This window comes from Canis lupus, chromosome 11, assembly GCF_003254725.2.
Source record: "Canis lupus dingo isolate Sandy chromosome 11, ASM325472v2, whole genome shotgun sequence".
NCBI lineage: Eukaryota > Metazoa > Chordata > Mammalia > Carnivora > Canidae > Canis > Canis lupus.
Genome location: NC_064253.1, coordinates 5,258,464 through 5,270,995, shown reverse-complemented (window position 1 = coordinate 5,270,995; position 12,532 = coordinate 5,258,464). Strand labels below are relative to the sequence as shown.

General features: G+C 40.1%; 1 protein-coding gene across 1 annotated transcript in view; it reads left to right on the top strand.

The window, feature by feature from the left end:
* The first annotated feature begins 5,410 nt into the window (after window positions 1-5,410).
* The window catches only part of CCDC112 (coiled-coil domain containing 112), a 45,212-nt gene continuing 38,090 nt past the window's right edge, over window positions 5,411-12,532 (top strand). Inside the window, exon 1 of the mRNA XM_049115965.1 lies at window positions 5,411-5,449. Within this exon, the coding sequence (XP_048971922.1) occupies window positions 5,426-5,449 (24 nt within the window). The 5' untranslated portion in view covers window positions 5,411-5,425. The remainder of the gene's footprint in view (window positions 5,450-12,532) is intronic.

The following is a 12,532-nucleotide window of genomic DNA, read 5'->3' as shown; positions in this document are numbered from 1 at the left end:
TTTCCTGTTTGAAAAAAAAAAGTCAAGTTATTAATATATAAAAAGACCATTAAGGAAAAAATAAATAACTAAAAAATAAAAAGACCATTAAGGAAAATAATCTTGTACCTGAGAGTAGTTCTTCAGTATTTTCACAAAAAGTAAAAGTAGGCTTATCATAGGCAAGAAATGATGTCTGTCATTGGCCCTTGGAAAGCCTTCTAACAGAGTTCTATTTTTTTTAAGTTTTATTTATTTAAGTAATCTCTACACACAACATGGGGCTTGAGCTCATAACTCCAAAATCAAGAGTCTTGAGAGATCTAAACAGCCTCGTAAATTACGTACACTAGGGTAAGCTAGGACTGCCATGAAAACAGGCATCAGATCTTTCAGGATCCACTCTGAGGACCAAGCATGTCCAGTGCATTGGTTAATAGCACATGGGTGTCATATAGAAAATGTATTTAAATTAACATATAACATAAAATGTACAGTTCCATACATGTGGAAAGCTCTAGATGAACTTTAGAAATTAAAGGAAGGGGAGAATTTCAGAGAATTCATTGAATTTAGAGGAAAAAAATGCATTTTGAGGTAAGAAGCTCCTAAGCACAAACTTTCATTTCTATTTTTTTAAAAGATTTTACTTATTTATTCATGAGAGACACCCAGAGAGAGAGGCAAAGATACAGGCAGAGGGAGAAGCAGGCTCCATGCAGGGAGCCCGATGTAGGACTTGATCCCAGGACTCTGGGATCATACCCTGAGCCAAAGGCAGACACTCAACCACTGAGCCACCCAGGTGTCCCCAGACCTTCATTTCTGGCTCAGACATTATTTTTTTAGTTGTGCAGTAAAAACCTTCTGCTTCATTTATTCATTCATTCAACAACAACTTACTAACTACTGCTTATGTACCAGGTGAAAGTCTAGGCTCTCACAGAACTTACCTACTAGTGAAGTGAGACAGACAAATATCAGATAGACAAAAAAATTTAATTCCAGATTTTAAAATGGAAGTTCTGAATGTCAAACAAAATATCTGAGTTATAGTTTTGACTAATCTTTAATATTCATCAGGTAAATTATTTAACATCTATCTGGACAGACCTAGGGAATATTAATGAATATTAATTCTCATGAGAATTCTGAATTCCACATAGATGCAGATTTGAGTTAGAGTTTCAAAGTGGGGCCAAAGAGAAATGTGTCTTCCAGGAGGATTACATTTTTTTTTTTTTAGGATTACATTTTTTTTTTTTTTTTTTTATGATAGTCACGCACAGAGAGAGAGGCAGAGACATAGGCAGAGGGAGAAGCAGGCTCCGTGCACCGGGAGCCCAACGTGGGACTCAATCCCGGGTCTCCAGGATCGTGCCCTGGGCCAAAGGCAGGCGCTAAACCGCTGTGCCACCCAGGGATCCCTGAGGCTTACATTTTTATTGCAGTGAAAGGATTGGGCTCAGATTTTATGGAAGAAAATTAGATACAGGACATTTGTTCTCATCATGTAACAAAAAGTATTTTCTAAATGGAGTTTATCAAATAAAATAGCTTTTTATGTATTTGGTGGATTAGAAAGATTAGTGTTTCAAGGAGCGGCACATTTTGTTGCTGTCCACAGAGAGCACACTCTGGAGGAGAGCTCACATGTATGGGAAAGCTCAAGGCCTTGTTTGTAGATTTCTCAGTCTATGCCAGTTGCAGGGACCCCAACACCTTGCCATGGGCTTTGCACCCATGACCACACTTAAACCATAGACACGGGAAACAAACGGGTGTTACCAGATGGAGAGGGCTTCAGGAGTAGGCAAAATAAGCAAAGGGGATTAAGAGGTTCAGACTTTCCAGGTATAAAATAATCAAACCATGGGGATGAAAAGTACAACCTAAGAATGGGATCCCTGGGTGGTTCAGCGGTTGAGTGGCTGCCTTTGGCCCAGGGCATGATCCTGGAGTCCTGGGATCAAATCCCACATTAGGCTCCCTGCATGGAGCCTGCTTCTCCCTCTGCCTGTGTCTCTGCCTCTCTCTCTGTGTCTATCATGAATAAATAAATAAAATCTTTTTTTTAAAAAAGAGAAAAGTACAACCTAGGGAATATAGTCAATAATATTGCAATAACTTCATAAGATGACAGATGGTGATGACACTTGTCATAGGGATCACTTTGTAATGCATGAAAATATTGAATCACCATGATGAACACCTGAAATGAATAGGATATTGTATGTTGATAAAAAAAATTTTTTTAAGATTTATTTACTTATTTGAGAGAGAGTACATGTGCACAAGTAGAGGGAGGGGCAGAAGGAGAGGGAAACAGAGACTCCTCAAGCAGATTCCATGCTGAGCACAAAGCCAGTCATGGGGTTTGGTCTCATGATCCTGAGGTCATGACCTAAGCTGAAACCAAGAGGCAGACACTTAATGCACTGAATCACCCAGGCACCCCAATAAAAAAAATTAACACATAAATAAAATAAGCCTGACAGGGAAACAGAGGGAAACAGAGTTAAGTAATTTGCCCACAGTTGCCACAGCTAGTAGGTCAGCGATTTTAGACCTGACTCTAGGGTCCATAAGAACTCAATCACTTTCCTGGAGCCTCTCTCTCAGTTGAGAAATGTTTCATCAAACTTGAATCTGATGGGCCACCTGGGTGGCTCAATTGGTTAAGCGTGGGCCTTTGGCTCAGGTTATGGTCTCAGGGTCCTGCGATCAAGCCCCTCATAGGGCTCTTCACTGAGCAGGAAGTCTGCAGGAGATTCTTTCTCTCTTCCTTTGCCCCTACCTCCCCCTCATTAAATAAATCTTGTTAAAAAATGAATAATAATTATATTTATAGCTAAAGCTATTTGCCCACCTCACTTGCCTTTCCTTTCTTTCCTGGTGCTGACCACTATTTGTTTTTATTTTGTTGTGTTTTTTTTATATATTTTTTTTCTTTATTCATGAGAGACACACACACACAGAGAGAGAGAGAGAGAGAGAGAGAGAGATGCAAAGACATAGGCAGAGGGAGAAGCAGGCTCCCTGCAAGGAGCCGGACCAGAACTCAATCCTAGGACCCCAGGATCATGACCTGAGCCAAAGGCAGACGCTCAACTGCTGAGCCATCCAGGTGTTCCTGACAACTTGTTTTAATTTGAAGATCTAATTGGCTTTATCATTCAATTCATGAGTCAGGCAGCACCCATGTCGCCAGTCGAGGGGAGCCCCTGAACAGTGCCCTGATACTCATGTATATGTTTCTCAGCAAAAGGGTTTTTCTAAGGCAAATATCTCTGAGTTAACAAATGCTAGCTGATAAAACAGATGCACCCTAAAATCTCCATGATTTAACACAATGGAAGTTTATTTCTTGCTTATGTGAAGTCCTAAGTGCGAGGCAGGAGTGAGGAAGGGAGGAGAGAGCTCTGTTCCAACAGAACCATTCCGAGACCAGGCCTCTGTTTGGACACCCTGCCTCCCTTTGAGATCAGCCTGTTTGTCAGCATCCAGCCAGAAGACAGAGAAAGAGTGGGGAAGGTACACTAGCTCTTTAACTGCTTTGGTTCAGATAATACACACATGACTTCCACTTACCTTCCACTGGTGAGAACCAGCTCACCCACATGCAAGCTGGCCAAAATACTGATCCACTGCCTATGAGAATGTTGTTTCAAATTAAGAATTAGAATCCAATGAAAGTAGCTTAGTCATTGTCATTTGAAACTAAGGGGAAAGGAATGGCAAGTATGACAGGACCTACCCTCTGTTTTTCCTAATTCTGTTCCATCTGGTTTTGGCCCAACACACTGAGAATATGATCCACCTCGTTAAAGAACAGCCACTCTCCCTGAAAGAGATTCTTAGCTGGGGGCTACACACCCCACATCCCAGGGCAAGTACAAGTAGCCTTGAACCTGTTCAAGGGGCTATAGACAAAGGAATGGAGCAGCAGAATATTCCCAGAACTGTGATCACAGAATGGTTTCCTTTAGAGAGCACCTCTTTATAAGATTTTATTTATTTATTTATTTATTTATTTATTTATTTATTTATTCATTCATTCATTCATGAGAGACACAGAGAGAGAGGCAGAGACATAGGTAGAGGGAAGAGCAGGCTCCCTGCAGGGAGCCCAATGTGGAACTCGATCCCAGGACCCTGGGATCACGACCTAAGCCAAAGGCAGATGTTCAACTGCTGAACATCTTTATTAATGTATTAAACATTAATAAAGGTGCCCCTCTTTAATACATTAGTATTAAACATACTTTTGCAAGAATGATTCACTGGTATCCCCTCCTGTGACCAGTTTAGTTTATTTATTTGTTTAGTTTATTTATTTTTAAAATATATCTATGTGTTCTGTTTGGGGCAGAGTTCTCCAGCATAGGGCCATCTTGCCAGCTGATGCATTAAAATGTCTCTGAACAGGGGCATTTGGGTGACTCAACCAGTTGAGCATGGGACTCTTGATTTCAGCTCAGTTAATGATCTCAGGGTCCTGAGATCGAGCTCCGCAGCAGGCTTTGTGCTCAGCAGGGAGTCTACAAGAGATTCTTTCCTTTTTCCTCTCCCTCCCCTCTGTTCCTACCTCCTCCCCACCACCTCCACTTATGCACATACTCTCTTTCTCAAAAGAAAAGTTTCTGAATAGCCTGACCTAAACACAGTAGAGTACTCTGTTTCTTTGCCATCCTAAACTAAGGGGTAGCATAGAAGAATCAGGGGGAAGAGAGAGTGGTGATAATGTCCTTTGGTGATTTTGATACACACCCCAGCCTAAAACCCACACTCGCTCACTCAGCCATCTTTGGGGAATAAACAGTTCTAAATCAAAGATGGCTGGTGGCCATTGGCCATGATAACCTTCCAATCAACAGGGAAGTTAACTTCACCATATCCTTTTTAATGGGCTAGAAGGGAAGTAAACCAAAAGTAAATTTCACCAGATCCTTCTTAATAGGCTAGAAGGGGGAAACATCACCACGACATTTTTAATAATTTGTGATCCTAGAATAATACAGCTGCGACATAAGTGGTGACTTAAAGGAGGTATGCTTTAGAAAGATTCCTGTGGGTTTTGCCTTACAATTTTGCTTTCTCCACAACTTACTAATCAACCTTATCAAAAGGAAATTCGTGACATAGCTCAATGCTAAAAGACCAAGGAACAACGTTAGGGCTGGAAATAGTGACCTGATTTTGCTAGATATTGCAGAAAAATTACAGATTTATAGGTCACTGTTTTTTTTTTTTTCCACCAGAAGTGCCTGAATAAATTAGATTATGGCCTGCAGGTCCTTCACCTGTCTCTTATACAAATAAAATTTCCCAAGAGTGCCCTTTCAGCCCTATGCATTGGATGACTGGCACAAACATGATTTAGCCGAAATAAATTACCTTGTTTGTCTGTTTCAGGAGAAATTTGGTTCTCTTAAGAGGGGATGGCATGAAAATTTGTTCAAAGCCAAAGGTGAGTGATGAAATACAGTAGTCTCTAAAAGGATCCTTCTGCCTCTAAGACCACAGAATTCTATGATTAGAGGATGTGGAATGGAAATTAATGAGATCTGCTCTCCACAAACGAGCAGATCTAGGATGAGAGAGGTATGTTGTAACTTGAAGACAACCTCAAATTTATTTTTAGTTTGCACGAATATTTCAAGGTTCTTGATTTCAGGAACAAAACCCACTCTAGCTAGTTTAAGCAGAAAAAGAATTGTATTACAGGTAATATTGTAATAAATTACTTGCTTCTGCATGGAGGTCTCCATGAGGTGGGTCTGATTGGCAGAACCTGGACCCTCTGTCCTCATATCTGAGATGTCAGGAGAGTTTCTGACTTCTTTGGGGAGCAAACTCTCCAAAATTAGGACATTCTCTGAATATAAAATAGGCTGAAAAGCAATAGGTGGCCAAAAAACATGACAAATGCTCACTGTGGCAAAGTTGTATAACTCCAGCTTCCCCTATGTGCCTGGAGAGGCTGAGGATGCCTTTCCATGAGAGTTAGTGATCCATGGGGCAGACTCTTAACCCATGGGACACAAGGAATGGGAAAGAGCTGGCAGAGAAATTTCTTTCCCTTCTTCTGTCTTGAGGGTCTGTCTTTGGTCTTGCTGAACACATCCCAGGAGCATTATCCTCTTGCAACCAATCACAGGCTGACTCCAGCCTCTCACATTTACCCCTGACCCATTCCCTTTTGACTCTAACTTCCCTGGGACTGCATCTCCCTACAACGGGGCAGCTCATGAGCTTTCCCTTGGGCTCTGGTTTCTCAGAAAGCCCACGCTACAAGAGCGGCTTATTGCAGGTGCAACGTGGTCCCCATGACCAGCTTCAATTATTTTCCCTAGAAAACTAGTCATAGATGCTCATGCTGATTTATAAACCAGCGTTCGTCAGAGCTGTCACTCATGTTGAAGACTTCTCCTGTCTCTCATTTAGAGAATTATTCATTGGGAAATTGGGTTAGGAGAGTGGGGATGGAGGAGTTCGCTTGCCAAGTCTCTCAGGGTCCCCGGGAGTCTCCTAGCTTCTGGTTGAAACAGCTTTATGTTTTTCTGGCAGCACAGCTCTAATCTTTTTCAAGTTGTCTTCTAAAAATCTGTGCTTTGGGGGCATCTGGGTGGCTCAGTTGGTTGAACAGCTGCCTTTGGCTCGGGATGTGATCCTGGGGTCCTGGGATCAGGCCCTGCATCGGGCTCCCTGCTCAGCAGGGAGCCTGCTTCTCCTTCTCCCTCTGCTGCTCCCTCTGCTTGTGTTCTCTCTCTGTCAAATAAATAAATAAAATCTTAAAAATAAAAAGCTGTGCTCCCTCTTCTCTTATCTCTAAAACAAAATGCTTCTTGTCCTTGAAAACTGAGCTTGGGTGTGTGTCCTCCTTAAGGAAGCTCTTCTGAAGACCCCCAACCACAACCCTAATTAATGCTCAGCTGTGTATTTCTATAGCACACTGTGCAGCATATTTATGTAGGCTACACTGGACTTTAGTGATTGGTCTATTGGCCTGTATTCTCTCCAAGAGGTTAAACTTGTTGTGGGCCAGGATCATGTCTCATTTGGCTTTGTAGCCCCAGCTTCAAGCAGTGTAACAGGCACTTAATGATTATTCAGTAAAAAGCTGCTGAATGAACAAATACAATTTGTGGGATAACTCACTGAGTAGTCCCAATTAGAGTCCCTGTGCAATGTCATGGAAGTGCCAGGAAAAATCTCCTTTCTGAGCCCTCCTCTGGCTCAAAGAACTGTTTTACCCTTCCACTCAGCTGAAAAAGTCATACTGCATTGCACCATCCTGGTGAAAAAAACCCTGTAATTTCCCTAGGAAGGAAGAACACCCTAGGAAAGGGTTTGGTGACACGTTTGGTTGGTTTTTGAGTCTGTGAATGACAGTGATAAGAGACTGAATTTCTACTTCCAAGAAGTTCTTTCACTTGAGACTGGCCTCAGAGATGACCAATGTTCTTGTCAACCATATATACTCATTCATTTATTCATGGATCCATTTAGCAATATTGATTCTAACAGTGGGCCCCTATCAGGCATAGGGTTGCAACAGTGGACAGAGCAAAGATCATCCTTCATGGAGCTTGTACTCTAATGGGGGAGGCACACAAACATTGTAATCTGTACTCAATAATTCTTCCTTTCAACAAATATTTATTAAGTGCTATTAATTAAACTCCACTGTGGCCTATGAGGCAGAGACGTAAGGGTGCCCCATGGAGGAGGTTCCCTTTTAGATCATATCATCACACAAATAGATCATAACAAATGGTAACATCTGTTATGAAGGAAGAACAGATTAGAGGGAATCCAAATCTAAATGGCACTGAAGGTGGCCAAGGAAGGCTTCCTTGAGAGCTGAGATTCAAATTGTGTCCAGAAGGTTCATGACTAATAAAATAAAGGGAGGGCTGGAGGCTCATTCCAGACCCAGCGCCTAATATCCTGGCACATTCGTGGACCTGAGAGTAACCCAAGGTAGCGGAAGAGCCAGGAGGGCAAGAGAGGGAAGCAGGAAAGGTGGCCAGGGTCAGATAATGCAGGGTTTTATAGGTCATTGAAGGAGTCTGGTCACATGCAGAAGAAAACAATAGACTACAGAAGAGGAAATGGGGTTGTTGGTAAGAATTAGTTCATGAACTTCAAAGTTACTCAGTCTCTATTCTTTTGGTTCACCTGGTATAAGCAGGTGAATGTTGGGTTTTTTATATCATATAGAAATTGGTAGCATTAAAAACTATTCCAACGACTTCCACTAAAAAGAACTCTTAGATTTAGTATAACATTTGGGTAACTGAAATCTGTTTCAGAGGTGAAATGTCAGTCGACTATATTTGAGAATCTGAATACGTGTAAATGTTTTTATTTATCTGCCACGTTTCAACTGGCCTGCACCTTCCTACCCATATTGCTGATATATCCTAACAAGAATATTTTAATTTTCATGCACAAAAAATGAGAGTATTTTTCTTTTGCAAATAATCACTCTTGCTTACTGTTTCTCAGGTGACATCTGGTGGTTAAAAAGTGAAATGCAGTTTTCTATAGTTAAGAAAGGTGAGGTTCTCAAATTCTTTGAGCAGGAAATCATGCAAGCATTTGATTTGCATTGGTTAAAGATTAAGTTTGCTTAAAATTTTGGCGTTGTGTGATCCACAGCAAGTAGGCGTATGGTATGAGATGTGATGGAGAGAACAGTAGTGCGTCACTGGATTTGGCAGACTTTCAGCCCTTCCCCCTGACAATAGCTAGAAGATTTGCTTTTGTGTTTGCTTTTCAAAAGCGCTTTCGGGGTGCCTGACTGGCTCAGTCAGTGGAGCTTGTGATTCCTGAATTCAGGGTTGTAAGTTCCAGCCCCACACTGGGTGTAGAGATTATTTAAAAATAAAATCCTTAAAAAAAAACTTCTGAACTAAAGAAACAAATTAGGTGCAGGCAGACAAAAATCAGGTTGATATTGGTACTATACTCAATACAGTAGTAGTACTGCATAAAATAGAAAACAGAACAATATCTTCAATGTTCTGAGGGAAATTTACTTATTTTTTAAGATTCTGTTTATTCATGAGAGGACACAGAGAGAGAGGCAGAGACATAGGCAGAGGGAGAAGCAGGCTCCCTGCGGGGAGCCCCATTTGGGATTTGATTCCAGGACCCCGGGATCACAACCTGAGGTGAAGGCAGATGCTCAACCACTGAGCCACCCAGGTGTCCTGGGAAATTTACTTTTACCTAGAGTTCTCTACTGAGCCAACTCTTCTTCAGATAAAAGTATTTAAAATACTGTCTTTATTGAACATTTCATTTTATCTTTAGGTATTTTCTTTTTTGCTACTATAATATGCGTCTTTATTTCCATCACACTCTTTCTCTCTTTCCCTACTAAGGTATAACTCATACACAACTATTGTATTTGCTAACTGGTTATTGTTTGTATAGATGAAATCAATTGATTTTGTGCCCTTCCATGTCATAAGTTCTCATAGTTTATAATAGATTTATAATTGAGTTTCTTGGGTTTTCCAGGTATACAGTTATCTGTAAATAGTAATAAATGTACCTCTCTTCCAATGTTTATACTTCCTATGTCTTTCTCTTGTCTATTCACATTGGTTAAACCTCCAGAACTACGCTAAATAGTAGTGGAGATTGTAAATATAATTGCCTTGCTATTGATTTTTTTAACATTACTCATCTTTTCAGCTTTATTTATTTATTTATTTTACTTTTCTAAGTAGGCTCCACACCCAACGTGGGGCTTGAATTTAGAATCCCAGGATCAAGAGTCACATGCTCTACTGATTGAGCCAGCCAGGCATCCCTTGCTGTTGATGCTGTTGATTTTAAGGGGAATGCTTCTAGTGTTTCTTCATTAGGCATAATGCTGGCTTTAAAAAAAAAAATCCATCTTTCCTATTTTAAGAAGATTTTTAAAAAATCAACTATGACTAATCAAATGTAGCATCTCTGGAGAAAATCTTACAATTCTTTTTTCTCTTTTAATCTGTTTTATCAGCCAGCATTCCGTTGCAGGAAACAGAGGGGATTTATTACAGGGAATCAAACACTTGTAAATCAGTGGGGAGCTGAAGGAGGAGGTTCTAGAAATAACTCTCAGAACCATAGTGCAGAGCCAGCCCACCAAGAGAGGGGCCACCTCCACAAAGGTCAGGAAATCATGCTTCTGTCTATTAGCTTCCAGAACACACCATCCTAATGTGCTCTGGGAATGAGACATTGCCACCAGAATTCTCAGCTCTAGAAACACACCTTCTTATCTGTCACCTCTGGATCTCAAAACCAGTGCTAGAACTGTTAGCCTCACGGTTTCATATCTGCTACAATCTGCTACAATCAACTCCAGCAAAATGGATGCCTCAGGCACCACCTCTTTCCCTGTTGAATTGAGTTCTAAAACCAAGTTTCACATAAGTGCATCTGATTGGCCAACATAATTTACAGTGAAGACCCTAGCTGCAAGGGAACCTAGGAAATGAAGATTCTAGAGCTTTCTAGAGTCTGCAGAATGGGAGCCAACCAGCCATGCTCAACCACTTCCTAACATAGTGAATTATGTTGAATCGTTCTTGCAATCCTAAGAGGGAAATAAATCTATTTTTCTCTTAATTCCTCCAAAGCACTTCAGGAATATATTTGCTAAAACTTTCTGAAGATTTTTTGCATCAATGTTCATAATTGAGATTTTTGTTATAAGTATTTTTTTGTGCTATTGCTGTTGGTTTGGGGTAACAACTATATGCTACTTTTACTGTGAAAATTCAGAAGCTGTTCCCTTTTGTCTCCGTTCTGGAACAGTTTAAAAAGCATCAGAACCCATTTGTTTCTTAAGATTTGGTTAAGATTAGCCTGTGAGGTCCTCTGGGCCTGATGTTTTTGTGGAGTCTACCATTTTAGCAATTTTTTTCCCTTTTTCTTAGGTTTTTCATAGCTAATGGTTAGATGTTTCTTTTTCTTTTTTTTTTGATGTTTCTTTTATCAATGTTAGTAAATTGTATTTTCTTAGAAAAATTATTCATCAGGATTTTCATATTTATTTGCAGATAATTGAACAAAATAGTCTCCTGTGATTCTTTTACTTTCTTTTGCATTTTATATTACGTATATTTGTGATTTCTTAATTCCACATCAGGTTAGCTAGTAATTTACCTGTCTTAATTGGTTAAATTTATTCATGGAGATCATTTCTCCATCTTTTTATTTCATTATTTTCTGCTTTTACATTTCTTGATTAATTTTTCTTTCTTTCCTTTTTTTGGTTATTGATTTTTCCCAATTTTCTTGAGTTGGATGGTTAATTAATTTACTTTTATTCTTTTTTATTTATTAATATAACTTTTGAATTTGCTTCTGAGGATTGCTTTAGCTGTATCCTATGGAAACTAATATGTAATGTTACCAGAATTTTAGTTTTGATATCCTCTTTGGCTCTAGAGTTTTATGAGAATTTTAAAGTTTCACATAACAGAGTCTTTTTGTCTTCTCACTCCGTTTGCTTTGTGATCAGAGAATTATTTCTTCTTTTTGGCACTTATTGAGGTTTTCGTGGCCTAAATATATGGTCAGTTTTTGTGAATGTTTCATGAGTATCAAAAAAGAAAGTATTATTGGGGGCGCCTGGGTGACTCAGTTGGTTACGCATCTGACTTGGGTTCAGGTCATGATCTTGAGATCCTAGGATCCAGTCCTATTTTGGGCTCCCTGATCAGCAAGGAGTCTGCTTGTCCCTCTCCTTGTGCCCCTCCTCCCACTTCCCCACCCCCGCTCATGTTCGCTCTCAAATAAATGAATTCTCAGGGAAAAGAATTCTTTGAAGACTAAGTGGTATGGCCACAAAACTATCAACCACACAGATTTTTCATTTCCCTGAGGCTGATATGAGGGATGCCAGCCTAGCACTTCCTACAGAAGAATAATCAACACCCCTTCAAACACAATTGATTATCCTCTTTATTTTCTAGTGGCTGCCAGAAAAAAAAAAAACAAACCCACTAATCTTTAAAAGAAAAAAAACTAGACTTGGAGGTTATTATGGTTTAGGAAATTAAGTATTAATTGTAAAGTCAGATCCAGGCTTCATGGTCGGCTCTGCCATAGTCAGGCTACATTATTTTTAAAAGTTTTTAAAAAATATTTTATTTATTTTTTCATGAAAGACACACAGAGAGAGGCAGAGACAGGCAGAGGGAGAAGCAGGCTCCCTGCAGGGAGCCCACTGTGGGGCTCTATCCCAGAACCCTGGGATCATGACCTGAGCTGAAGGCTGATGCTCAATCTCTGAACCACCCAGGCATCCCTTTTTAAAAGTTTGCTAACGAAGGTTCCCCACGTTAATTTATTTATTTAAACCAAAGAGTAGTGATGGAGTTAATGAGTGTGTTTGACACACAACAATCAAAAGTAAGGATTATACGTATTCACACTGTTTTCCAGACCTGCACTTACTCTGCCTTGCAGCCATATCTGAAGCAAAGATTCACTGATTTTGCACCTCCTGTCATGGTGATTATTCAGCAATAAATCTTTT